This window comes from Cricetulus griseus, chromosome 4 (assembly GCF_003668045.3).
Source record: "Cricetulus griseus strain 17A/GY chromosome 4, alternate assembly CriGri-PICRH-1.0, whole genome shotgun sequence".
In the NCBI taxonomy this organism is placed as follows: domain Eukaryota; kingdom Metazoa; phylum Chordata; class Mammalia; order Rodentia; family Cricetidae; genus Cricetulus; species Cricetulus griseus.
In genome coordinates this window covers 73,845,907-73,873,853 of record NC_048597.1, presented here as the reverse complement: position 1 = coordinate 73,873,853, position 27,947 = coordinate 73,845,907, and the positions used below count along the sequence as shown (strand labels likewise).

Below are 27,947 nucleotides of genomic sequence, written 5' to 3'. Positions count from 1 at the left end.
GCTAGTTGGCTTACTGATACTGCCAAACTGGAGATAAATAATTCATTTTTAGATCTATGAACACTACCACTGAGAAATTACTCTTTAATGTAACCTGGAATCAGTTTTCACTGGTAATGTTCACTAAGTTACATTAAAACGTCTAACTCATATAATTCAAATGGTTTAGAGATTTATTGTAGTAATACATAAAGATTTAGAGCTACAATTGTTTTGAGAATAATTATTCCAAGGATCTAAAGAAATCAATGAAATTCATTACATCTTATTTCTTTTATAACCTAAAAAGCACCATTATGACTCCAAGAACATAGTATTTAGCAGAGTTCTGTTGTTAATGAGAAATAATGTTTAACTGTAGGGAGCCGGTTCCTGCATTCTCCATTACAATAATGGTGCCTGAAGACACCAAGATGTAAATTACTTTACAGGCGCTGGGTAATCTCCATTCCTTTGATCTCTGCCTATCCCGTGGCTCATTTGGCCTGAGGAGCTGAAGCCATTCATAGGGTAACACGTCCCAGGCGGCTGCTTGCCAGCCTTTATTAAGGAAATGGGTTTCTTAGTTCAGAGTCTCCGCTCTGGTAAGCTTATGCTCTCTCCCTCTCAAGATGCATTAAAGCTTGTCTGCAGAAGGATCCGAGTGTCCTACGTGTATTTCTTGCCGGCGAGAACATACAGCGTGCGGGACATTTAACAACCAAGTACTACTTTTTCTATCATTTATTTAGGAAAGTTTTACATTATTAAGAAAAAGTAGAAGCCAATTTGGAATCTAGCCCATCATCACATCACAACTAAGGTTTTATCCTGGCCATCTGTTACCTCTAACCACAAAATTCTCCATACACCGGGGCCATAGCTTGCATATATAGTAGGCATGGCAGTCTTAACTTCATCTCCAGTAGTGCAACAACAAAAGCAAAGCCCCCTATTAAAAAACCTTCTCTAAAACTGTGTACAAATAGGTGCTGAAAATTAAGTGGCATATCAAGACAGTAATCTCTACTGTGTATGTTGATGTTAAAATGTGAAAACATACATGTACTAAAATATACAATGAGGGACAGAAAAATGTAGCAGAGCATTGCCTTTCAGACTATTTGCATCAACAACAGCAGCAACTGATGGCTCAGAGCAAGCGTACAGTTTTCCCAGTCACCGTTAAGAAGTCATCATCTGCCAATGCACGCAGGGCTTCTTCAAACATATCTTTGGTAATTGCCTAGAAACAAAACGTCACACATTGAGTCCTTCTTGTTAGACATACATATGTTAAACTACAACTGGGTCTTTTTTTTTTTTTTGGTGGTTGTAGACAATTCATTTTGCTAAATTACATTTCATATACATATTTATTTTGTGTTCCTGTGTGTGTGTGGGTTGGTGTATGAGTGGAGGTCAAAGGACAACTTGCCAAAGTCAGTTCCTTCCTTCTACAACATGGGTCCCAGGACTAGAATTTAGGTCATCAGGCTTAGCGGCAGACACATCCTTTACCCATTGAGCCATCTCACCAACCCCACTTGTACATATTTTGTTTTATGCTGTAAATCAGGGATAGCAAATATTTCTTCAAAGGACCAGGTAACCAATGTTTTCTCTAAGCTCTGCCTTCATCATGCAATGCAGACAAGGGCAAGTGAAGAAGTGTTATAAAAACAAAACAAAGCAAAACCAAGCATATTCATCACTTCAATCCACACAGTACTTTTCACTGACAATCCATCTTTAATTAATTGCAAAAGGCCATACAAATATTTCATCTCTGAAACAAATCTAAACCCGAACAAGTATGCTACAGTTTTAGTTGTGTATTTCTTGATGATGTGTTTATAGAAGAGGAAATCTTATTCTGACTTACATTACTTACACATATATAAACACTTACTGTGTCAGACTGTCCCCGAATATCCTCAAATAGTTGTTGGTACTTTAAAGCTGGTGTTTTACCCTTAGATAAAATAAGTTTCCTCAATGCTTCTGCTAATTCTTCTTTTCTTTTACGAGAAGTGGCACTCATCCCTATGTCAAAAAGAAATCAAATGAAATATTTCTGCCATATGGAAGTGAAATGTTACAGAATTCCCACAAACATTCCTTCAGAGGTATTGCCAAGAAAGGTAGGAGAACAGCTAAATGCCAGAGCACATTCAAGAATATTAGTTTTTGTTATTTCAATTATTTTACACATCAATAGTTGTCATTGAAAGCTGACATAAGCTGTGCAGCAAGGATACTCATACTTAGGAGATCAAATTCTTTTTATTTTGAGACAGGGCCTTACTATGTGCTGCCTCAGTTTGCCTAGTATTTCTGACCCCAAGTGAGCCTTCTGCATAACTGGGACTAAAAAGGGCAAATGTACATGCCTCACTCTCCCTTGAAATGGATTTTAATAGGTTACAGACAGAATACCTTTCGATTTTATGTCATTTTGTTCAAAGCGAGTAACAAACCTGTAGTAAGAATAGATATATCCACAATGCCAGTGCGAGGGTCAGTAGCAGACTGCTTTAGAGCCTCCCGGTGAAGGCGTTTTGCCTCTTCCACATCAATTGCTTCAACTTTGTCTGAAAATCTTACTTTAGCATGGGCTTCTGCTAATCGAATTAATGACTCTAACTGTCGGGGGTAAGCAGAAACCATTCCCCGGCTACTACCAATCTTCCTCATGTTCACATAGGCCTAGAGAAGATAGAAACAACAAAATTAAGCCATTGCTGACAAGAACCTCATGTTTCATGGATGACCTTGCATACTTAGGGTTCTGTTAAATAACTGATGGCCTGTCTGCCTGCAGTGTTACTCTAGGGAATTACAAATTGGAGCTAGACTGTGGGAAGTTGGTTGGAGCCTTACACACACAAACAGAAACCCAGAAACCAAGAGGATGGTTAGTTACATCCATGTATGGTGATGTCAGAAATATTTGAGAGGAAGACTTTTGGAAACATCTGTACAGGTAGACATGAAGAAGAGACATTAAAAGGTTGGTAGTATAATTTAGAAGAATGCATGCCTAGATGTTCATGGGTATAATCCCTAGTACCAAACACAGACTCACAGATTACCCCCCCCCCCAAAGGAAACAGTGCCATAGGAAAGGAATCAGAGAGTCTGTAAGGAAAGGCTTGGCAGCTGGGCGGTGGTGGTGCACGCCTTTAATCCCAGCACTTGGGAGGCAGAGGCAAGTGGATTTCTGTAAGTTCCAGGCCAGTCAGATCTGTTTCACAGAGAAACCCTGTCTCAAAAAACACCAAGGAAAAAAAAGGAAAGGACAGGACAGAACAGAAAAGGCCTGGCAAACTGCCCATGAGACCCATTTTACAAGGTTTGTAAAAGATGACTTAGGATATTATGCTCCAAAGAGGATTAATTCATTTTGCATGTAGTTTCATTTATTTCATGATACAAATGGAAAAATCATATATTATCTGTAACCTTAATTGAGCCTTTTTGAACCCAGCTAGGATATAAACTCACCAAAGTACCTACCGTATCACAATACTAAGCCCAAACAAGCCCTAGCATATCCCTGTGCATCTTGTAAAAGTTTGTGTGAATCTAAATTACCTTTGTCTTTACTTTTTTTAAAAAAACAAACAAATAAGTTAAGAGAAACAGCTAACTCATCCAGAGTTGTAAACTGTTTCTTAAGCCCGGTTACCTCAATGAGAGCCTGGCTGGCCTCCTCACTCAGTCGGGGCGTGATGGTACTATGTGCATATGCTATGTAGTCCTTCAGCACTGCCATGTCCAGGAACTCCTCCTCTACTTGCTCCTCACTTTGGTAGTACAGTGAAACCAGGTGATGAGCCAGACGCCGGTCATATGCCTCATCCTGAGGGTCCAGCATGAGGAAAATAAGATCAAACCTGACAAGACAGAGAAAAATACTGTCTTTCTAGTTGAGACACCAACATACCTATATATAGGATTTAAATGTGTTTAAACCACTAATCAACTATACTGTATACATGCCCACAGAGGGCTGCCTCGTCACCAACTGACCAATCCTCAGTCCTGCCTGGTAAGAGAAAGTCAAAGAAGTTAAGAATTTTCTGAGAAATGTTACTATAATTCAGAAGACTAACTATATTTGGGTACCAGTACATTCAACTGTTCTGAGAATAACTGTTTCACAAGGAGTGTACTTCAGTGATAGAGCACGTCCCTAACACATGAGAGGCCTTTCATTAAATCCCTAGCACTACCAGAAACAAAACAAATTTAGTAAAATAATTAAACACATAATCTTTGCCAAGAGCCCTGACCAACCAAGTCTGAATCATTGTTTAATGTCAATGGAGAGAGTGTTAGCAGTTACTGACCCTATTTTCTTTGCAATGTCCCGCTGACAATTATGAGTAAGCCAAGAGCAGTAGTCATCATACAGAAATGTTTTAGTACCTTGACAACAATGTATGTGGTAGTTGGATATTTTCAATGGTTGTTTTCTTAGGATTCCACTGAGACTCAATAGGATTTGCTGCTGCCAGGACAGATGTGCGGGCATTAAGCTGACAGATGATTCCAGCCTATCAGAGGAAGCAGTGAAGTTAGAAGCCTTTTCAAGACTCCCACAAGGAAGAAAACCATCTTCATCTGGCCTCTGGCTAATCCTCATTTGCTCTGCTGTTTCTGATTTCCAAGAACCTCTGATTTTAGTGCACACAGATGCTTGGTAACCTTGGAGGCCGGAAAAGGGCACTAGATCCCTTGAAACTTTACTGTTGTGAGCTACATGTGGGTGCTGGGAGGAACCAAATCCAGGTTTTCTGGTCAGGCAGCCACTGCTCTTAACCCTGGGCCATCTCTCCAAAACCCTGTAGCCACACATCTTTCATATCAGAAAGCAAACGGTTTAACACTGGTAGTAACTTTAACACAAACTTGAGCTTATAAGCACTACATATGAGTGAATAAAAGCTTATTAAGAGGTTTCCATCTAGAAGTGTTGAGAAATACTGATCACATTCTCAAGAGCAGATATCATCTCAGAGTCTAGTCACAGTACACAATCACCACTCACCTTTGCAATGGACAGAGTCTGTTGTTCCATGACTTCATGCAGTACAGATCTTGTACTTTCATTCATTTTGTCAAACTCATCAATGCAACATATGCCATTGTCGCTCAAGACAAGGGCACCTGTCTGTAGGACTAGCTGCCTGGTCTCAGGGTCTTTCATCACGTAGGCTGTGAGGCCAACTGCACTGGAGCCTTTTCCAGATGTGTATTGGCCCCTGGGGACCAGGTTGTATACATACTGAAGCAGCTGGGACTTGCTGGTACCAGGGTCACCACACAGAAGGATGTTGATCTCAGCACGGAATTTGCCCCTTCCTGTGTGACTGAAATCCTTCCTTGTTCCACCAAAGAGCTGAAGCAAGATTCCCTAAAAAAATGTATAAACACATCCAAACAGTCATTTTGTAGAATAGATTTAGCTTATGTTTTAGAGGTACTTTTCTATTTTGTAAGCTGAAGGCATGATCAAAATCATTGGAGAGTGCTTTGGTCACTCTAAATTATTCCTAACCGATTTAAACCTAAGTAGACATCACTCTAGGAGTTGACCAGCATTCCTCTGTTCTGAACCCACACAATCTCTTAGGTTTAGGGACATGAATGTGAAGAGATGAGTCACCACAACAAAACAATAACACTCAACTAACAACTGAGGCAGGGGTCAGTACTTGCTCTGTTATAGAGCAAACAGTTCTTATTTTGAGCAAATGGACTTTTAGAATTGTTTAACACCAGATTAAAAACACCATTGTTACCTTCTTTATATCTTCATGTTCGTAAATGCTGGGAGCCAAGGCTGAAGCAAGTCGCTCATAAATGTCTGGTTTCCTGGAAAGTTCCTTAAGCAATTTTACACGGTTCTCTGAAAAAAGTTTCTGTTCTGCTTCTTCATCAAGGCCATGTAGGCGTTTTGCATCGGTTTTCCGATAATGGATGACATCAATGTGGGTTTTATAGACAGACTTCACATTGCTCACTCTTGGATTGACTCGAATAGGTACTGCTCGATATATGCCTAAGAACATATACAGGCGACATAACTTTACCTTTCTATTTCTCCCTCCGCAGACTCAGTGGTCAGCACAGGCAATGTATAGCACCTAGGGGCCCCATCTCACCTAAGCATCATTACCTGTTAGTCTCCCAGCTAAGGACTACATTAAGGAAGTCAAGAGCCGGGCAGTGGTGGCTCACGCCTTTAATCCCAGCACTAGGGAGGCAGAGGCAGGAGGATCTCTTTGAGTTTGAGGCCAGCCTGGTCTACAGAGTGAGTGCCAGGATAGGCTCCAAAGCTACACAGAGAAACCCCATCCATGTCTCAAAAAAACAAAACAACAACAACAAAACAAACAAACCAAAACAAAAACAAAAGGAAAGTCAAGAAACTCTGGATAGTGGTGGCACATACTTTTAATCCCAGCACTCAGGAGGCAGAGGCAGGTGGATCTCTGAGTTAGAGGCCAGCCTGGTCTACAAAGCTAGGGAAATCCTTTATTGTTCAAACTAGTGTGAACTTCACACTAATTTTGTTTCTGTCTGCTTAAAAAAATAAATAAAAAGTTTTAATTCATTATTGGTATGTGAGATGCCTGTCTGCATGTGCTTGAGTGTCAGGACAGCATGTGGAGGTTGGCTTTTGGGAGTTGGTTCTTTCCTCTTCCATCCTGTGACACCCAGGGAAGGAACTCAGGCCATCAGAGTTGCTGGCAAGCACCACTAATCCAGGCCTCTATCTCTGAAGACTAAATCTGATCTCCCTCTCATCCTCACAGTACAGACCATGGTCCTTTAACAGGACAATGCAATTCTCATTTAAAACATAAAAGAAAACCAGCTTACAGAGCTAGTGAGGTACTCAGCAGGTAAAGGCACTTGCCACAAGCCTGATGACCTGAGTTCAATCTTCAGGTCACATGTGAAAGAAAAGAGAACTGGTTCCCACAAGCTGTCCTCTGATACAAGATTAAAAAACAAGACAACAAAACCAGCATTTACAATAACATTAAAAAAAAAAAAATGCAAACCTATTAAGGCAAGTGAGCGTGTGTGTGTGTGTGTGTGTGTGTGTGTGTGTGTGTGTGTGTGTGTGTGTGTGTGTGTGTGTGTGTGTGAAAACTGCATGTCTCTTGTATGCTGGGAAAGAAATCCTGAAATCCTGACTCACTGAATAGCTGGGACAGTGAGCCCCAGACTCAGAGCTAGGGAGACTTGGTTTCAATTCCCAATGAAGAACAGTGCTGTTCTTGACAAAGTGCTCACATTCCTCCAAACTGTAGAAAGTCTGCCACCCCCACATGACATTGAAGATAAGGCACCTTTTGCAAGAAGCAGCATTCAGAATCTACAAACCTGAATCAATGCAGCAATGAACTGCAACAACTAACAAGTCAGCAATAGCTTTCCCATATGGACTGCCCTGCTCTACTCCATGAGTAATGTTAGCTGTCCATGTAGGAAATAAGTAGAAAAGCATTTGTGAATCCCATGTTTGTCTGTCCCCAAGCTACTGGCAAACTGAATCCAATCAACACCACACCCTGAGGCTGCTCTCAAGGCATCAACATTATCTATCTGAGACACATGCAAAGTTCTGAGAGTTCTGAAATCTGCACCTGAGAACTTAACGTCCAAACAATAGTAAACCATAGCACCAACTGCCTTCTTGTTACAAACCTAGATTCTTACCTGTGACATTCACTCTATCCCCTGGCTGAACTTTGTCTACAAGATCATTGTGGGCAAAAAGAACAACAGTGTGAGGTGTCTGCCCAGCAGGCATGTCTTCAGGAGACTCTTGAAGTTTGATCTGAAGGAAGAATAGTAAAGAGAGAACTTCAGAAACAAAAAACATACCATGGAAAACAAAGGCAAAAAAGAACCACAGCCCTTTGTACAGTTTAGACATAACAGTGTTTAAAATGTAGCACACCAGCAGAGAAGCCCCAGTGTGTTTCAAATTCTAGTCATTAACAAAACCAACACTATCAAATGGAAATTGATGAATTCTTGGTTAAAGGTAGACTGACAAATTAAATTTGGCTGAGGATTCAGACAGAGGCAGAACATAGGCTGCACTCTATTGGGGAATCCCATTCTGGGTACAGAGTGGCCACATACCATCTGCTTATCAGAAAACAGGGATCGGTTGTGGATCAGTGCCATGCTATGGGTGGTGTGGCAATGTGCACAAGTGCAGGGCTCAGCAATGCGGCCTCGGTCCATTTCCACCCGGGTGGTATGGGCACACACTTGGCATTGGAAGAAGGCCTCCTGCATCTCAGGAATCAGCTGTGATGTCCTGATGACCATGCCACTGATGGTGATGAGCTGATCGATGTCTGTAAAGGGAAAGAGGTTTGGTTGTCTACCAGCCACTTCCATCAGCCCACCCAGATCTGGGTCTGCCACTAAGGCAGACTCTTAACTCAAGTAGAGTTGTAGATGACCAAGGGAGATACTGTAAGCAGGAATGGACAGATGGTTGGAATCTCAGAAATAGCCTAGGATGTCCTTCCCACGTCCAGCCTTCTTACCTCTCAACACCAGTATACTTCTGATCCCTTTTATCATTTCTTTGCTTTTTATTTACTTATTTACAGTGTATGTCTATGGACACATGCCTGCCATGGTGCAAGTGTGGAGATTAGAAGACAATGTATGAGAATCAGTTCTCTCTCCTACTGTGTAGGTCCAAGGGATCTAACTCTAATGGGCAGGGCTGGCATCTTTACCCATTGAACCATCTTGCTGGCCCACATCTGGCCCTTTCTTCCTCAGGTGTTCTGCTTAGCAGGTGAGAAATTTGATGTGTACGTAGGAATATTTTGTACCCCAGTCTCTCATCTCACTTAAAAAGCCACCCGGAAGACCTGAATCTCAGGTAAAAATTTGGGGCTGGAAATGCTAGAGTTGGGAGTGTACTTGTAATTTCTGCACTGGAGAGGAAAAATAACAGTAGGATGTTGGCCAGCCAGGTAGCCTAGCCTACTTGCTGAGCTCAGTGAAAAACCCTTTCATTAACAACCAAATAGCTCTAAAAAAAATGATACCCCTGAGGGGCTGGAGAGATGGCTCAGAAATTAAGAGTACTTGCTGCGCTTCCAGAGGTTCTGAGTTCAATTCCCAGCAACCACATGGTGGTTCACAACCATCCGTAATGAGATATGGTACCCTCTTCTCGTGTGTAGACAGAACACTGTATACACATTAAACAAATATATCTTAAAAAAAAAAAAAAAAACCCTACATTTCCTCTGGCCTGCACAGCATGAGCTACAACAAATAAACATACAATACAGAGGAAGCTAGGACTCTAGATGAAGACAACATGGGCAAAGTATGTATGACCTTGGGAATACCCTGAGCCTCTCTCTCTGTCACCTACAGAATGAAGCAAGGACATAGTTTAATGTCATCAATATACACTACATCTATTTTTGTAGTCAGTGCCTACAGGGAAAAAAAGCACTTTGTCTCTCAATAGTCACTACTATCTATAAAACAAGCTTATTTTACATTCTTTGCTTTTCCTTTTCTTTTTTCTAGTCTTCACACATGGAGAAAACATTATTCTGTCCTGTTTACACCACTGTAGACTGCTCAGATTAGGATCCTGATGATCCATAATTGAGCCATGGTCAGTCTAACTGAATTCATATGACAAATGTTTTGCTGAATTATGTAAGTGGCAAAATCTTTCTCTTCTAGACATCTCCCTACTTACTTTGACATAAAACAGAAACTCTCTCTCTCTCTCTCTCTCTCTCTCTCTCTCTCTCTCTCTCTCTCGTTTTTCAAGACAGGGTTTCTCTGTATAGCTTTGGAGCCTATCCTGGCACTCCCTCTGGAGACCAGGCTGGCCTCGAACTCACTGAGATCCGCCTGCCTCTGCCTCCCGAGCGATGGGATTAAAGGCGTGTGCCACTACGCCCGCCCGGCAGAAACTGTCTTTTAAATTAATTTTATACCCCAGTTGCAGTTGTCGCCTCCCCCGCCCCAACCCCTGTCTGTTCTCACCCCCAATATACTCCTCAATTTCTGTTTAGAAAAGGGCTGGTTCTAAACATGGCATAACAAGTTTCAGTAGGACTAAGCACAGAAAGTCAGTGGTGGCACTCAGGAGGCAGAGGCAGGCGGAACTCTTTGAGTTCGAGGCCAGACTTCGTCTCTACAGAGTGGGTTCCAGAACAGCCAGGGCTATACAGAGAAACCCTGTCTCAAAAAAACTAAACAAAAAACCAAAAGACAGGAAAAAGAAAGAAAAGAAAAGAAAAGAAAAGAAAAAAAAAAAAAAGAAAAGACTAAGCACTAAGCACCTTTTATGTATTAAGGCGGGCAAGGCAACCCAGCTATCACTCACATGCAGTATTTTCTGCTTTCATCCCTCCATTCTGTTATCTAGAAGGAATTCTGCCATATTCACTTTTCAAATCCTATAATCTAAATTTCTCTTTGACAACCAATTTCACAAGTCCTCTGCAGGTCCAGGACTTTGCCCTTTTCCCAAGACACAGACCCCTTACCTTTTGCTCATGTCTTATTTACCGCCCAAGCTGGAATTCTTTAAGGTTAAGGTAGGGGATCATGTTCTGCACTTTTCTTTAATATTATTAATATTACATGTGTGTATGAATATGGGCACATATGCAAAGTCAGAAAACAGTTCTCGGGAATCAATTTTCATATCATCAGGTTTTCACAGCAACTGTTTTTATAGCTGAGTCACCTTGATAGCCATCTGTATGTTTTCTTTGGTAACTAAGAAAGTACATACCTACTTAATTACAGATTTACTATATTTGAATAAATTCACTTTTACGGTAGAGAATTGCTATTTGTTTTATATCAGATTATTTCAGCTAAATTAGAAAACTGCACAATAAGTTCACAAAAGTATACAGAATAAATCTTTTCAACTTCTAATTTAATGCTATCACTACCCACTACATAACCCTTCATCTTTCCACATACAGCATTTTCTACTATTAAATATATTACCTTCTGGATTCAGGTTTCTCATACTCTTTGTCTTCAATGCATTAAAAGGTCTTACTTGAATCTGATGTTCTAAGATGGAGTCAGGATAACGTTCAAAGAAGATCTCATTGACAGCCATGTCAAAGGTTGGTATAACCTCCTGTAAATACAAATGTGAAATTGTAGAGGCTGACAATTGTAGGGCTAACTCAGGAGTTGACATCACTTGTTCTGCCAGGACTCAAGTTCAAGTCACAGCACCCACATGAGGCCGCTCATAAGCTCCTGTAAGTCCAGTTCCAGGGGTCAGAAACCCAGAAATAAGGAGTTTAAGGTCATCCTTAGCTACAAAGCTACCACGGACACTACCTTGCCTCAACAGCTTCCAATTAACACCCCCCCCAAAGAGATAATTTCATGAAATCCAAGAAACCACTGGGAAGATTCATTATTTTTAAGAAATACTACCAATTAGTGAAAAAAAAAAATCCTCCTCATTTCACTTGATCTTAGCCAAAAGGCCGAGAAGCGATAATCCTCCTCATTTCAAATACAGTAAAACATGGTTTTCTTTAAGAAATACTCAACCTTTGGAAGCATCCTTTTTACCTAAATAGTATTCTGCTTACTACGTACATTCCTTGTATATATTTACTGTAATCATGATGTTCAAAGTCAATTCTTACCTGTGGATAGGAGATGAGTTGTTTATACAAATTTTTGCCAAATGCTTTTATGTGTTCACAGTTCACATTTAAAAATGGCTCCCCTGTAATATTAATCTGTAAGATACACGAACAAGTCAAATTTCACTGTTATTATCTCAAAATACAAAACTTCCACTTGTAAATCTTATTTGATTACCTCTCCAAGTCGTTGCATGTACAAAGGTTGAGTAATATCTATGCCAACATTTTCTTCTTCTTTGGCCAGAGGGTCAGTAAAACATTGAAGGAATCTCTTGATGGAGAGAGAGAGAGAGAGAGAGAGAGAGAGAGAGAGAGAGAGAGAGAGAGAGAGAGAGAAAAGCTTAATGTACTTAGGAACGTGTAATTATCATTAAAATGCAGAACGTGAAACCAGCAAGATGGCTCAGTAATTAAGAATGTTTGCCTAGAAGCCTGACTACCTGAGTTCTATCTCCAAACACACAAGGTGGAAAGAACCAGACCCTGTAAACTGGCCTCTAATCTCTACATAAAAGCTGTGCATGCCATGGCCTCTCCCCTCAAAAATAATTAAATGAAAAAAATTTTGAGACCCCCCCCCCCACCACACAAGAGTTTTTTTTTTGGTGGGGTTTGAGACAGGGGTCTTTCTATAGAACCCAGGGTGGCCTTGAACTTCCAGCAATCCTCTGCCCAAATGCAAAGATTTTAAGTGTGTACCACCTAGCTGGGAGTGGTAGCAAACGCCTTTAATCCTAGAAGAGGAGAGTTCAAGGTCAGTCTGGTCTACAGGATGAGTTCCAGGACAGCTAGGGCTATACAGAGAAACCATCTCAATCATTATGTTCTGCACGGCATACGTTATTTTTGAGGAATACATTTTAAGCCACAAACTACCTGCTGATATACATCATGGCTACCTGAGTATAGGTTACCAACAATGTCTTAGTATACATTAGTCTTAGTATACATAAGCTTACCTGAAAATTTTCTTTGCATGTGGCCACATTCACATCTGTTCCCCAAATCACAAGTTTTTGGCCCAGTGACTGTTCACTTGCTGCTATGTCTTCTGCTGCTGTCTACAGAGAAAGATATGACAAAAACATGTTAGTGGAATTACTTATCCTATGCTCCGAAGATGTCACCATCAGAGAGCTGCTTTGTACTCACTCCATCAGACTGCAGATCCACCTGCAGGCCCTTCCGTGCTGAGCCCAGGTCTGGCCTCTGCCTCACTGGTGTGCCTCTCACCCCACTTCTTGGGGTTCCTTCCACTCGAGAGCTGGGAGTGCCATATGTCAATGGCGAACTAACATCAAAGTCCAAAGGAATAGCTATAAAAACAACACATCCATCTTATTTACCACGAACGAAATCCCTGTAGCACATCAAACCCCCAACTGAGCATGCTGCCTGCCAAACCAGACAGAATCCTTACTGCCATCTTCCATGGCCGAAATGCAGCTCTACTATAAAGTTGGCTTTCTTTGCTCACTAGATCTTAGCATGTAGCAATTCCGCCTCACTCCCCCGTTTCCGTGAATAGACTACTAGCTCACACCGAAAGCTTAGGCCCCATATCAAACCAGACAGCTCCTCTATTACCAACAACAGTATAACCCACATCTGCAGAAACGCACCTGAAGAATGCATCTGAGGAGGGCTGGAAAACAAGGCATTCTGTGCAGCTGGGCTCTGCAGGTCCACGCCTGGTGAGGTGGGCATTGGCTGCAACTCTCCGGTGGAAGAATCCTCGCCTCTACGTCTCCGACTGGGAGACGACCTGCTCTCCTCACTTCTTACTTCCGTCATACAAAACAAAAAAGAGTATCAACGCTCATGCTTAGAGCCACTCGGGTAGTCTTACTACTAAAAAAATAGATAAAAATAAACTAGAACAGAGAGAAAAGGCGAGGGCATTTTTAACCAACTGAACCAACCAGGCCAGACAGCCCGGGGTTGAGCGCCCAGTCCAGTCATCTGGATCTGAGTGAACAAGAAGCCACTATATGCCCAGGCCTGTCAACCACGCAGCAGGCTCAGAGGCCTCTGGACATTCCGCGGTGCCGCGGAAGAGACGGAGGCGGAAAGGGGAAGAAGAGGGAACTCACGCGTCTGGGTTGGGGTGGCTCGTCCGCGTCGGCTGCTGCGGCGGCTCGGGGTAGAGGCCGGGGACGACATGCTGCTGTGGTACCTACGCCACAAGGACAAGCTGGCTCTGAGTCGTCCCAACACCCGGCTCCGGGTTATCTGGAAAAGCGTACACCGGAATAGGTCTGGAGTTGAGCTCGCCTAGCAGAGCATTCTTGGCCGGAACGCGGAGCCGATTCCCGCCAGTCGCTCTGTCGTCAGGGCGCCCAGCCAATCACCGAGGCAAAGGCGCGTAGCTCCGCCTCCGGAAAACGCCGCTGCGCGCCCTGGCGTGAGGAGGGCGTAGACTTAGAGGAGTTGGAAGGCCAATCACAAGGGCAGGGACGCGTAGCTCCGCCTCCGGAAGGCGCCACTACGAACCGGCAGGGGAGTTCTAGGTGGCCGTCTTGGTATCTCAGGCTCGTCCTTACCGTGCGTGCCCCTCGCCTCCGATGGGCTAGCCTGCAGCAGGACCGCGCTTTGGCGGGAAACCCGCGCCGGGCTGGTCGTCTCCTGCCTGAGGCGTGTTTACGTCTGAAGCGTCCCAAGCACGTGCAACGGTTTAGTCAGGTTTCTGTCCCCTTGCTTTCCGTGGTGCACAAGTCAGGCGCTACACACCGGTAGGCCTGTGGGTGTGCGCGTTCACCCCCTCCTGCGGGCGTGTAAGGGAGCGCTCCCGCGGGGACCCGCGGGGACTGGTCGCGCATGCGCCAGGCGGGTGCCGGCGTTATGGAGGACGCAGGAGCCGGCATCCGCGGATGGCTACTGCAGCTGCAGGAGTTCCTGTCGGCGGCGGACCGCTGCAGCGCTGCCGGCGCCAGTTACCAGCTGATCCGTGGCCTGGGGCAGGAGTGCGTGCTGAGCACCAGCTCCGCTGTGCTGGGTGGGTACTGTCCCCGGGTGGCCTGCCTGTCAGAGGTCTCAGCGTTTCCTCTCCCTTGGTGTAGCACCGCCTTGTGAAGTCCTGAATCTGGATGTGTATGCTGTTCTCTTTCCCCAGCATCTGAAGAAAGGTGTTTAAAAACCGGTGTGGAAAATGACCCCCAAATTTGGCAAGTCCTTTCTATCCAAAGTTGAACCCATTAGGACGTTTCCAAAACACTTTACTCGTTGTACCATGTTTTCCAAATAATTGTAGAAATTACTGAAATTCATGCTGTTCTTTTGACCTTTTTTTGTTTTGTTTTGTTTTGTTTTTGAGTTAGGGGCTTCCTACGTAGTAGCCCAAACTAGCCTGGAAACAGAGCCTTCAAATTCTGGAGTTATAGATGTGAGGTAACTCACTTAACCTGTTTTAACTTTTAGCAATGCCTGCATGATAACTTAATTTTCTTTGTGGAAATGCCCCCTTTTCAGCATTTTCGTTGTAGTTATTTTCTTTTGAGCTAACCCAGAATGGCCTACAGTTGTGATCTTCCTACCTTTTTTACTTACTGCTGAGATTACAGTCATGGGCAATATGGCCAGATAGTCGTGCCTCCCCCACCCCCAACAGTATTTATTTTTAGTGGTGAGTGTGCTCGAACGCGTGGGTGCTCATGTGTTCTCCTGATGTGCAGGTGCCTACAGATGGCAGATAAGGGCGTTGGATGTCCTAAAGCTGGAGTTACAGGAGGTTACACCAGACATGCTCTTATTGGTCTAGATCCCCAGATAGTGTTTTTGTGTTTAAACCTGAGGGCTGGCAACTCAGTGATGGAGCACTGAACTGGTAAGCATGAGGCCATGGGTTCAGTTCCTGATACCACAAAAAGCCAAAGTTGATTCTGTTGTGAGTAAAAAACTGTGTTCCTCTCTTAAACACAGATCTGCAAAACTTTTTATCTCAGTGCATACCAGTGTAAGGAAGTGGAAGTAGTGTGGGCCTTTTTTCCTAGGCAGAGGCAGGCAGATCTCTTTGAGTTCCAGACCAGCTGGCACTACATAATGAGACTTTATTTTTGTTTTGTTTTGTTTTGTTTTCAAAGTTAAAATAAAACTTTGAATAAGATGCTGTATAGTAACTCTGTTATCAAGGACCTAGTAATAATGGAGAAAATAGAACATAGAAGACTAACATTTAATTGCTTTCTCTTTTCAGTGTTAGAACTCATTTTTGTGAAGTGACCTTTTTGTTCTTGAGGCAATTCCAACTTTGCTGTAATATACACTATGTTGAGAGATTATAGGCTGTGAGTTTCTTTTTACTTCAATAACCACTGCATGCATTTTTGGTCTGTGGTCCTCTTGTACTTGAAACCCATGTACTGGGATTGCAAGGTCAGAGCTCTGGGATTACAAGGTCTGGGCTCTGTGCTCAGAAACTTACTGATTTTAACTAACAGAATTCAACTTAAATACTGTGATCAGAAGCTGGATGGGTCTTGCCAAGCTAGATCCAAGGTACTCGGCCAGACTTCATTTCTGAAGGGTGTAGGTGACAATCCAGTTTTTCATTTTCTTTGTTGTTGATTCTTGCTTTAGCATGTTTCTGAAAAGTTTCTGCACTCTGGTAAGTCTCTCTGCAGACACGGCCACCCAAATCAGACCAAATTAGAAAAAGCCCACATTTAATGGGTAAACCGCTCTGGGATGATCCCCCAGCCCCCATTTTCTATGGGGCAATTTAAATACCCTGTGGAAGTGATCTGAACATTCTAGACTCTTTGGTTGATGTGGAGCTCCCACCAAGACAGTGTCTACTTCCCTTGACTTGTAGACCCCTTCAAAGCAGCAGCTACCAGGATGCTGAGCACATCTCATGTGTTACTTGGACCTCTCCTGTGTTCAGGAGAGTTTCTCTCTATTGTGCTCTACTTTGTTCTCGTTGACTTGGGTTTTCCAGACAGGGTTTCTCTGTGTAACAGCCCTGGTTGTCCTGGAACTCACTGAGATTCAAAGGCGTGCACCACCACTGCCTGCCTCTCTCAGACTTTTTCCTCTTGCTCTCCCTTTGTTTGTATGTAGATCGGGTCTTTGCTCAAGCTGGCCTGACTTCCCCCATTAAGGCCTCATGATTACATTGGATCCACCAGTTGGAGTATTATATCACCATTTTAAGGTCACTAATTAGCAGCCTCATTTCTTGTAAACTATCACCTTGTAAAGTTGATTTCCGAAGTTAGATAAGAGTGTGGGCATCTGGTGGGGAGGGGGAAAGTTTTATTTTGTCTACTTCATCTTTGTGGAACAACATCCAGAACTTTGTGTTTTCATTATTTCACAATAATAGCCTCATGTTGTTTTTTTTTATTACTTGCAAGAGTACCTTGAAAAGCAGGCAATGCTTTCAGGGGTCTTTTGTAAAATGCTTCTTGGAACTTCTAATTTTTCTCTCCCCTCCTCCACCCCCCAGCACTGCAGGTTTCCTTAGTATTTTCCAGAGAATTTGGTTTGCTTGTATTTATCCGGAAATCACTTAACATTGATGAAGTGAGTGCACAACTTTCATTTCATTTTGTGTCTTTTGTCTTCCTCTTTGTTGGAGGGACTTATTCTTATCTGTATTTTCTATTTATTTCTTATATTATAGTTTCGTGATTGTAGAGAAGAAGCCCTAAAATTTTTGTATGTCTTCTTAGAGAAAATTGACCAGAAGGTCATGCATTATTCCCTTGATATCAAGGTAAGGAAAAGGAAAAATCAAAACTCATATATGCCAGCTTCAATTTTAACTTGTGGTTCTTTAAAACTTAGGCTTTTATTTATTTATGCTTTTTTATTGGCGTTTACTCATTTCAGCTTGATTGTATTAGTATAAGCTAATATTTATAAAATGTGTCACAGTTTACAAGGGTCTTTGATATATAGCTTATTTTATTTACTTTTACCAAAATTTTGTGGAAATTTTTCCTGTTTGGTGCTGATGAGAGAACCCAGTGACTTGAGCATGTAGGCAAGCCCTCTACTATTGAATTTCTTTTCTAGCTCTTTCTCTGAGTTTCTTTGGTTCCGTTTAAAAATTTTTTAAGGGTGTATCTCTTTTTATTTATTTTATGTGTATGAACAATTTGCCTGTGTATATGTTTTTAATGTATACTGTGAGTGTGCAGGTATACTCAGAGGCCAAAAGAGGGTGTTGGATCCCTTGGAACTGGAGTTGCAGATGGTAGAATCACCATGTGGGTGCTGTGAACCAAGCCAGAGTCCTCTGGGAGAGCAGCAGTGCTCTTACCTGCTGAGTGCTTACCTGCTGAACCATCCTCTTTCTAGCTCCCTTTGCACACACTGTGCTCCTTTGCTCTCTCTTGCTTTCTTTCATATCAGTGTGTTGTCTGAGCCACTGTAATTCCTGTGCCCAGGTGATTCCTCTACCCTAGCCTGTGAGTAGCTAGGCCTATAGCTTGCTTCTTGATGTATAACAAGTATGAAATGTATGTAGAAACAAATGATGAACTTTTGTTTTTTTGATTTTTTTCAAATTCTTACTGAGGCATCATCTGTTTGTGTTTTTTTACATAGCAACCATAGCATACTGAGTTGGAGTTTTCAGTAATTTTTGTATTTATTATTTTTGTTTGTTTGTTTTTCTAGACAGGGTTTCTCAGTGTAGCATTGGCTGTCCTGGAACTCACTATGTAGACGAGACTGGCCTTAAAATCTGAGTGCTGTGATTAAAGGCACCACAACTGTTAGGAGTAGTTTTTAGTAATTTTTAATCCATACATTTATATACTCTATTATGCCTTTAATGGTTAATTTATAAATTTTATTTTGTTACACATTGGTATTACCACTCACAGATAACAGTTTTAGCTTTTTTTTTTAAAGGATTTTATTTATTTATTATGCATATAACATTCATCATTACAGGATTACTACAGTTTTAGCTATTTTTAAGTCTTAGTTCTTAAGTCATATTGGTGACTTTTGTCTCCTTTTGAATGATATATTTCCTTTTGAATCCTAGAATACTTGTACCAGTGTTTATACAAAGGATAGAACTGCTAAGTGTAAAATTTCAGCCCTAGACCTTCTGATCAAGGTAATTTTATATCCTAAGAAATATGGTTTTATGCTAAGTGTGTAACATAAAACTGGAAATTTGAATTTTGTTTAGTTGGGAGTTTAGGAGAGGATAGAGTTGTGATTATGTAAATGACATGTTGATTTTGTAGCACAATGGTGTTTTGTTCTCATATTTTCCTGAGTAATAAGAGAAAAATTTGAAGTTGTAAGGGAAATAAAGAGAAAATTAGCTAAGAATTTATTGCTCTGCCATTTGTCACTTTTATTGCCTTTGGTTGAATCTAATACTGTTAGGAGTGCACAAAAGATACCTCCTTGGGTTTCACATGCGTTTTTCTTGAAACCTTAGTAGTGAGGGGCTCACTTCTGCATTTTCTGGTTTAGAATTACTTTGGACTTAGTTGGTCAGTGATCTTAAAAGTGTGCCTCTGAAGAAATAGTTCTAGCCATGTTATTATTCTCTCGGGGAAGTTAAAATTAAGTTTAGACTGTCTTTCCCTTGTGATCTCCTACTGATCTATCACTCAAGTCCCAAGGCCCCAGATTTCAGAGTAGGTGTCATTCCTGATAGACCAAGAACAAATGTGCTGGAGGCCAGGATTCTGAAACTTTATTGAAGTAGAGGGTGTCTTTTTTTTCTCTTTAGAAAACAATAATTTGTGCTCTTTTAGTTACTTAAGATATTGAGAAGTTCTAGACTCATGGATGAATTTAAGATTGGAGAATTATTTAACAAGTTCTATGGAGAACTTGCATCAAAAACAAAACTACCTGATACAGGTGAGATGTTATTTTCAAATATTTTAACAAAGTAACACTAACCATTGATTTCCTCTATGAAAGTCTTTTGCTGAAAGAATAACATAATGGAAGCAAATAAAAGGATTCATTGAAACAGAAAGCACATCAAGTATAATTTAGCTTATAGGAAGAGATTTAGATAAAACTTGGGAAATACTTCATGAAAAACCTAGGTATATTGTGTTTTACTATAAAATTAAGAAAAAATATTTTTGTGTGAAGGTCAGAGTACAGTTGGGTGCATCAGTTCTCTCCTTCTACCATGTGGGTTCAGGGCCTTGAACTCAGGGTCAGACTTGGCAGCAAGTGCCTTTGCTCACCAAACTATCTGGCTGGCTCTCAAACCATTTTGAGTTGAACATCCTTTTATTTTCTTTATTCGTATGTTTGTGTTAATTTTATTTATATAAATGTAGTTTTAGGGTTTCATTTATCTGAATTTATTTTTCAGTTTTAGAAAAAGTCTATGAGCTACTGGGAGTATTAGGCGAAGTTCATCCTAGTGAAATGATAAATCATTCAGAAAACCTGTTCCGGGCTTTTCTGGGAGAGCTTAAGACCCAGGTATAATATGCCTTATGGTAGTATACCTCCATAGTCTTGGGTGTTTTTTCGTTTGTTTGTTTGTTTTTCATTTTGTAATATCTTCCTTAAAACCTCCTTTTAGATGACATCAACAGTAAGAGAACCTAAATTTCCTGTTCTAGCTGGCTGTCTAAAGGGACTGTCCTCACTTCTGTGCAACTTCACTAAGTCCATGGAAGAAGGTATTGCCAGATTTTGTTTGGTTTTCTTTCTAGTAGTGAGACCTTGTTCCCCAAATAAGGACAAATTCTGACTTATGCTATAACCTAGATAGTATGATATCCTAAGTGAAATAAGCTAGTCAAAAAACAAAACACTGTATATAGCTGCACTTAGATAAGATCGGTGGAGTAAGAAAGTATAGTAACAGGAAATAGGAGTTTCCAAGAGCTGAGGAGGGTTGGGGTGGGGCTAGTTTTCAGTGGGTACAGCCTCTCTGTTGTGGGGGATGAAAACATTTTAAGGATAGAGCATGATGTTATACAACATAGTGAAAATATTTAATGCTACTACCTTGTATCTTTACATATTTTAAAAAATAATTTATCTAGCTTTATTTTTATGTGCATTGGTGTGAAGGTGTCAGATCCCCTGGAACTGGAGTTATAGATAGTTTTGAGCTGCCATGTGGGTGTGGGAATTGAACCTGGGTTCTCTGAAGAGTATCCAGTGCTCTTAACTACTGAGCCATCTCTCCAGCCCCATCTTTACATATTTTTAAAATGAAGAATATTATGCACATTTTTACCACATTAAAAATAGATATGAGGATGTCTATATAGGAAGTTATCCATCTGAGATGGGAGGGTGTGTGTGAGAGGAGGTAGTAGGAGGAGGCTACAAGAGCAAGGTCAGACCTCTCTTTGTTCTCTGGAAAAGTCAAGACCCCTATACACTAGGGAGAGCCTATTGCTTTTATGACTACAGGGTTTTTTTTTTATAATTATTTTGTTTTCCTTGTTCTTAAAACCAATTTACTATAGTTGATTTTGTTTGCTTTTAATTTTTTTTCACATTGACTTATAAAGAAATAGATTTTTATATGAATTTCCACACATTTTATAGAATTTCCCCTTTCTCTTATTTGTATCTTTCTCTCCTCCTTCCACTGTGCACTCTTATTCCCAGTATTCCAGTTACTTGTATCTAAATGGCCTTTACTTTAGGTAAAAACCTCTTTCAATCCCAATTCAGAAGCTATTATGTTTGCCTGCCTGCCTTCTCCCCCCCCCCCCCCCCCCCCCCCCCCCCCCCCGCCTTCCCTCCCAGACAGGGATTCTTTGTGTAGCCTCGGCTGTACACCAGGCTGGCCTGGAACTCAGAGATCCACCATCTCTGCCTCCTGAGTGCTGGGATTAAAGAATTGTGCCACCACTGCCCACCTGATAATTCCTTTCTTGAATATAAAGTCAAACTTTCTTGGTTTTGTATTCCAAAGTTGGCCTTTTAAAAATCTTTTAGGACATTATGCTAAAAAACATGATGCTATCTTTTTCACTATAAGGCCTCTCTGACATCATTTTCCCTCAAGCTCCTATGATGTCTGCCTTCTAATACATAAGTCCCTGCTATCAAAGCTAATGGTTTTCTAAGGTATACAAGTCACTGCTAGAAGGACAAAGAAACCAGTCAGGAATAAACCATGTCTTCTGTGCAACTGCAACGAAAAATGTGATTGGAGACAGTTATATAGGTAACATAGGCAATTGTGGTGTCAGCCTGCCTACGAGAAGATCCTTACATTATGGTTATATACATATTTTGCATTCTTTAGGACATTAAATTATGGGGGTCCAAGATAATATTTATTCACATTTGTAATCATTTGTCAAGTGTCTTAGTGTTCCATTGCTGTGAGGAAACCAAGGTAACTCTTAGAGAAGAAAGCAGTTAATTGTGGACTTGCTTGCAATTTTGGAGGGTTAGTTTATCATGGCAGAAAGAAGACAGGCATAGAATTTGAGCAGTAGCTGAGGACTTTACATCATGATTCCCAGGCAGTAGGCAGAAGAGAGACACTGGGCTTAGTATGAGCTTTTGAAACTCAAAGCCTACTCCAGTGACACACCTCCTTCAACAAGGCCACATCTCCTAATCTTTCTCAAACAGTTCCACTAATATGAGGACCAGGCATTCAAACATAGGAGCCTGTGGGAGCCATTCTCATTCAAACCACCGGTATTGTGAGTAGATTAAATGCTTGAGAGCACTGGGGGCAAAGGAAGTGTATTTGACCTTGAATAAGTCACTTCTTTTAATCTTCCAGTCTTTAAAGAAGCCATAGTCTGCCTCTTTTGTAGATGAGCAAGCTGAGGCTCCGAGAGATTATGTAACATGGGTTGTGATCTAGATCCTGGGCTCACACACTAGTTATTCCAGATTTTCTTTTGACTTTCCCCAGAAGCTGTAACAACTTACAATTCTAGCTTGGTCAAATGATGTTAAGTTACTCTGAAATCATAGGAGATTTGTGCAGCTACTGGAAATATCAGTCTGTCTTAAGAAAAACCTGTCACTTGCAAATTTTTGATAAAGAATATGTATAGTGGTAAGATATTTTAACAGCCTTCTTTTGTTATTATTCCCTCAGATCCCCAGACTTCAAAGGAGATCTTTGGTTTTGCATTAAAAGCAATCCGTCCTCAGGTAGTATTAATATCACTCTAAGTCTTTCAAAGTTGGGGACTTGTGATTTTCAAATAATGATGATTTTTTTTTCTGTAATAGATCGAGATGAAGCGATATGCTGTGCCCTTGGGTAAGAATCTTTGTTTAACAAAGTAACAATTTAAATTACTTAGCATCTTGAGTAAGGTTCTATTTAAGCTAGAATGAAGGCAGATAGATACACAAGAGTCTGATGTTTCACATGTAACTATGTACAATGAAGCTTTTTTTGTTGTTGTTAGTTTAAGAAGACTAATTTAAGCAATAAACTCTTAACTGGGATCACAGTCTATACATACATATATATTTGTTAGGGGTTGGCTAGATGGCTCAGTAGTAAAGGTATATGACCCCAAAGCATGATGAACAGAGTTCTATCCCTAGGACCTATGTAGTGGCAGAATAACTCTGACTCCTGCAAATTGTCCTTTTTTACTTGTGGAGGTGCACACACTCAAATGTGATAATAATTTTTTTAAAAAAGAATATACATTTTTAATGTTAATGTAATTAGAGTCTGATCAGAAATGTTTTAAATACATATAGAAAAGAGTTTTAAATATTTAAAAGATGTATATGTTAGGCTATCAGTCAGGAAATTCAAGCTGTTTGATTATTTTGTTATTGTTGAGACATGGTTTTGAGTTGCCTGGGGTGACCTTTAACCTCACTATATAGCTGACGATTTCACTTTCCTAGTGCTGAGATTATAGGCATGTGTACTATACCTTGTTTATGCTATTCTAGCTATCAAACCCAGGACCTTGTGCATGCTAACCAAGCACTGTACTAACTTAGCTGTATCCTCAGCCTGTACACTACTTGATTTTGCTGTGAACTAGAGAATCCAGATCTTGTTTCTGACCCTTTTTTGGTGCCAGGTCATGGGCTTAAGTCAGTGTGGAGGTTGGAAGCATTAGAGGGCTCTTTGGATCATCAGATTGTTGTAGGGTAATCTACTGTATCTTTTTTGTTTGTGTTTTGAGACAGGGTCTCTCTACATAGGCCTGCCTGTCCTAGAACTCACTCTGTAGACCAGGCTAGCCTTAAACTCACAGAGATCTACTTGCCTCTGCTTCCTGAGTACTTAAAGGTGTGTACCGCTGTGCCTGGCTATATACAAAAACTTCTTGAGCATGGTTTTTAACTTTTTAACACATAAAGGAAACTTTCTTAATTCTCTTTTCTGGCTTTTGTTGACCTATTTTAAATGGAATGGTTTTTGTATTTGCAGCTGGCCTACGATTATTTACCCTACATGCATCTCAATTTACTGCCTGCCTTCTGGACAACTATGTTACTTTATTTGAAGTACTGTCAAAGTGGTGCAGCCATACAAATATGGAATTAAAGAAAGCTGCACACTCAGCCCTGGAATCCTTTCTGAAACAGGTACTTCAGATTCAACTTTGATTAAAAGCTTCTATGAAAAAACTGAATTCCAATTTTATGCCTGCATGTTTGAAAAATAATGATAAGGTGATCCATTAGTTCCTGTCGCATTTATAGCAGAAAGCTTTGCTATTGATCCGCCGTGCATGTTAGCTAGAGTGAACGAATGAGCTTGCATGATCTCAGTTGATCAAAACTCTGTAAGTCATCTTGGCTAGGTGCTGAGGAAGAGGCACATTGGCTCTGTCAGGAAATACTGGCAAGTATAAAAAAAGTTTTGTTTGTTGCACTGTTAAAAATGGACAAGTAGGGCCAGGCATAGTGATGCGTACCTTTAATCCCAGCACTCAGGAGGCAGAGGCAGGTGGATCTCTGAGTTTCAGGCCAGCCTTGTCTACATAGCAAGTTCTGGGACTACATAGACTGTTGAAAAAAAAAAAGAAAGAAAGGAAGGAAGGAAGGAAGGAAGGAAGAAAAAAGGATAAGTAGTAGTTCACAAGCTTGTCCTTTAAAACCTGAAATGAAGTGCAGTGTTAGCTTAAGATCCACACTTTGATATGTGGGAGGAGGGAAAGAGAAAGCACGGTTGTCCTTTAGGTCCAGCTAAGCTCAGAAAGCTGTTCTGTCCCTTATGTTCCAGTCTATCCCTCCCAACTTCTTTTAAGATCCATTGATGGATCTACCTACCTACCTACCTACCTATCTTCCTATCAGCTATCTATTTTATTTTATTTTATTTGGTGTTTTGAAACAGGGTCTCTCTATGCAGTGCTGGCTGACCTAGAACTTGCTATGTAGACCAGGCTGGCCTTGAACTCAGAAATCTACCTGCCTCTGCCTCCCAAGTGCTGGGATTAAAGATGTGTGCCACCACAGCTGGCCCTATTTACCACATATGTGCCTGGTGCCCACTGAGTTCAGACTAATGTATTGGATCTGCTGGAACTGGAATTACAGGTGATTGTGAGCTACCACTGTGAGCCACTGTGTGGACACTGGGAACCAAATCCAGCTCCTTTTGGACAGCAACATATATTCTTAACCACTTAATATTTCTAGCACCTTTCTTCTTTTTAAAAAGAAATTTCAGTTTTTTTTTTTGAGTGTTTCATGCATAAGTACTGTATTTACATCATTTCCAATTCACTCTCTCTTTTAATTCCCCTACCATGTCATCCCCATTCCCTCTCAAGGCCTGTTCTTTAATTATTGTTGTTATCTATATATACATGTGTGTGTTTGAGTAAGTGTATATATAATACTTTAGAGCCTATTTAGTGTTATGTGCACATATATGTGCTTAGGTCTGACCACTTGGGATTGGATAACCTAACAGGTAACTCATCCCTGGGGAAAACTGATTTTGTTTCTCAGAAGTCATTAATTTTCTTTATCTGGGGTTAACGCTTTGTGAAACTTCCCCTTGTACATTTTGGTAGGTCAGCTGGTGTTGTAATTTTTCAGATTTTTTTTTCAGATTTTTTTTATTTGAATTAGAAACAAGATTGTTTTACATGACAATCCCAGTTCCCTTCTCCCTCCTGTCCTCCCCTACCACTCCCCCCCAACTGAAACCCTACCTATCACATATCCTTTTTGCTCCCCCTGGATGTTGAGGCTTTCCATAGGGTGTCATCAGAGTCTATCATATCCTTTGGGATAGGGCCTGGGCCCACCCCTGTGTGTCTTGGCTCAGGGAGTTATTCCTCTATGTGGAATGGGCTCCCAAAGTTCACACCTATGCTAGGGATGAGTACTGAACTACTATAGGAGGTCCTGTAGATTTTTGAGGAATTCTTCAGATCTTATTTAGGCAACCATATTGTTACAGTGTCATGTGTGCAGCTTCCTTGTCATATATCAAAGGCATTGGCTCCCAGCAGATGTCGATGTCCTATGCCTCTTACAATCTTTATGCCCCGTCTTTCATAATGTTTGTGAACCCTAGGTGAAGGAGCTGTGTTGTAGATGTGTCAATAGAAGCTGAGCACCCCATGATCTGTTCTCTGCATTTTCACCAGTTGTAACTTTTTATGATGGCCTTCATGTGGTGTAGAAAGAAATTTCTTAGATAGAGAGGGTAATAGGTGGAGAGAGCTACCTGTGGGTGAAGGATAAATATTTAGAATGTAGTTAGAAATTGTACTGGCTCAGGAAAGTTGTGGTAGTAGCTTCTCTAGGGTCTGTGACAGGTCATGGGCTAGGTTTACAGTATCAGGCATAAATTCCCTCCTTCTGAGTAGGAAGGTCCAGTTAGATAGGTGTTGTTTTCCCCTACCATGTAAGTGCCACTGTTGCACCTTTAGGTATATCTTGCTCTTCTGGTTATTGTTTTGGTTCCTGGCATTGCAGCTGGGTAGAACTGTCGATTGCTTTTCTCCCCTTTGGAAGATTGCGTAGCTCCTCATACTATGAGAGCTGGTACTTAGGGAGGAGGCTTCCAGATTATATTCAGCTCTGTTCCTCCAAATGCTGTGCCTGAAGTATTCAGTGTCTTCAGCAATAGAGACTTCCCTTCAATTTCTGGGAGGAAACCAAGGGCATCAGCAACAACTGATAATTGCTTTTAGGGTCTCTTGAACTCCTCTGACCAACAGCTAGAAATGAGGGCTCCCATGCCTAAGTACTGGGATTTCTCTTAGTCTATGGCTTTAGGGGGGAGCATTGTCAGCCTAAGTAGAGAACTTCATTAAAATTGTGTGTGTGTCCATACATACATACATCATATAATTTTAAGTAAATATGAAATAATGCATCTGTATGGCCTTTCCAGTATCTGTAGTGTCATTTACCCTTCTCCCTCTATGTTGCCTTCTTTCTACCCTCCTGGTTACCATCTCCCCCTCCTTCTTTTTTTCCCTTTCCCCCTTCATAGCATCTGTGTTCTGCTGTCCCCTCTACTGAGCCCCACACCACATTCCTAGTCCCTCTTTACTGTCTTGGTATCTGTGGTTACTCCAACCTATATACTCAGATTTAAAGATTCTGAACTAAAATCCACAAATAAGAGAAAACATGCAACATTTGTCTTTACAGGTTTCTTTTTATTTGTGTGATATTTTCTAATTCTATCCATTGTCCTACAAATTTCATTTTTTCTGTACAACTGAATAGAACTATATTATGTATATGAGCTACATTGTCATTCTGCATTGATCAGTTGAGGACATTTAGCTTGTTTCCACTGTTAGGAATAAAGCGTAATGGGTTGGGACCACAGGTGGCAGGTTCAAATCTGATATCCTACAACTAAAAAAATAATCATTTCACATTTTGGTGACCATTTTCTTTTACACTCTTCCCCTTTTCACCCTGATATCTTTACATAAAGTAATATTATTTGTAATTTTTGTGGCTTCAAGGTTTTCTCACAGCATCGAATGTTTTGCTAGTAGTACATTGAAGCTGACGTGGTAAATTTTTAATAGTAGCATAATGTGTTGTTGTGAACCATGATGTTATAAATTGTTCTTTATCTTGTGGGTTAACTATTTTTAATTCTTTTGCTGTTATAAATAGAAAATAACTGGATAGAAGTTCAATGAAAAGGATAGAATCCAGTACTAAATTAGTGCAAATTTAAGTGATTAAATAGTTTATGGTAAGGTGAAAATCTTTTCAGTAATTAATATTACCTAATTCCTTTTTGGCTGTTATTGTTTTGTTTTTGCAATAAGCTTTTATTCTGTAGGATGACCAGAAAATCAATATATAATTTAGGTGTTGACCTCTTAACAGTCCTGT

The 27,947-nt window shown here is 40.8% G+C and overlaps 2 protein-coding genes across 4 annotated transcripts in view; one reads left to right on the top strand and one right to left on the bottom strand.

The window, feature by feature from the left end:
* Positions 1-708: 708 nt before the first annotated feature.
* Mcm4 (minichromosome maintenance complex component 4) lies at positions 709-14,035 on the bottom strand. Its single transcript, XM_027413435.2, has 16 exons — positions 13,793-14,035; positions 13,322-13,483; positions 12,852-13,015; positions 12,659-12,760; positions 11,875-11,970; positions 11,697-11,792; positions 11,032-11,170; positions 8,152-8,372; positions 7,720-7,840; positions 5,790-6,049; positions 5,036-5,401; positions 4,414-4,541; positions 3,671-3,878; positions 2,460-2,688; positions 1,892-2,025; positions 709-1,225 (listed from the first exon to the last, which is right to left on the bottom strand). Exons 1-16 carry the CDS (start codon positions 13,860-13,862, stop codon positions 1,133-1,135), a joined length of 2,589 nt encoding a protein of 862 aa, XP_027269236.1. The 5' UTR covers positions 13,863-14,035; the 3' UTR covers positions 709-1,132.
* Positions 14,036-14,202: 167 nt separating this feature from the next.
* The window catches only part of Prkdc (protein kinase, DNA-activated, catalytic subunit), a 181,506-nt gene continuing 167,761 nt past the window's right edge, over positions 14,203-27,947 (top strand). Inside the window, exons 1-10 of one of the 3 annotated variants that reach the window (XM_027413434.2) lie at positions 14,203-14,694; positions 17,146-17,222; positions 17,323-17,415; positions 18,700-18,774; positions 19,430-19,538; positions 20,011-20,123; positions 20,227-20,326; positions 22,735-22,790; positions 22,872-22,902; positions 24,046-24,203. In XM_027413434.2, coding sequence (XP_027269235.1) covers positions 14,517-14,694; positions 17,146-17,222; positions 17,323-17,415; positions 18,700-18,774; positions 19,430-19,538; positions 20,011-20,123; positions 20,227-20,326; positions 22,735-22,790; positions 22,872-22,902; positions 24,046-24,203 — 990 coding nt within the window. In that variant the 5' untranslated portion in view covers positions 14,203-14,516. The remainder of the gene's footprint in view (positions 14,695-17,145; positions 17,223-17,322; positions 17,416-18,699; positions 18,775-19,429; positions 19,539-20,010; positions 20,124-20,226; positions 20,327-22,734; positions 22,791-22,871; positions 22,903-24,045; positions 24,204-27,947) is intronic. The other 2 variants (XR_004769996.1, XM_027413432.2) reach the window with 2 other exon arrangements.

What these genes read in the sequence shown, in the direction of transcription:
- Mcm4 (XM_027413435.2), bottom strand. Translation starts at nt 13,862, where the DNA reads ATGTCGTCCCCGGCCTCTACCCCGAGCCGCCGCAGCAGCCGACGCGGA. An exon ending in GAGAAACCTGAATCCAGAAG is followed by an intron (nt 8,373 to 11,031) that starts GTAATATATTTA and finishes TTCCCTTTACAG; the next exon opens with ACATCGATCAGCTCATCACC. An exon ending in TGTTTTCTGATAAGCAGATG is followed by an intron (nt 7,841 to 8,151) that starts GTATGTGGCCAC and finishes TTCTTCCTTCAG; the next exon opens with ATCAAACTTCAAGAGTCTCC.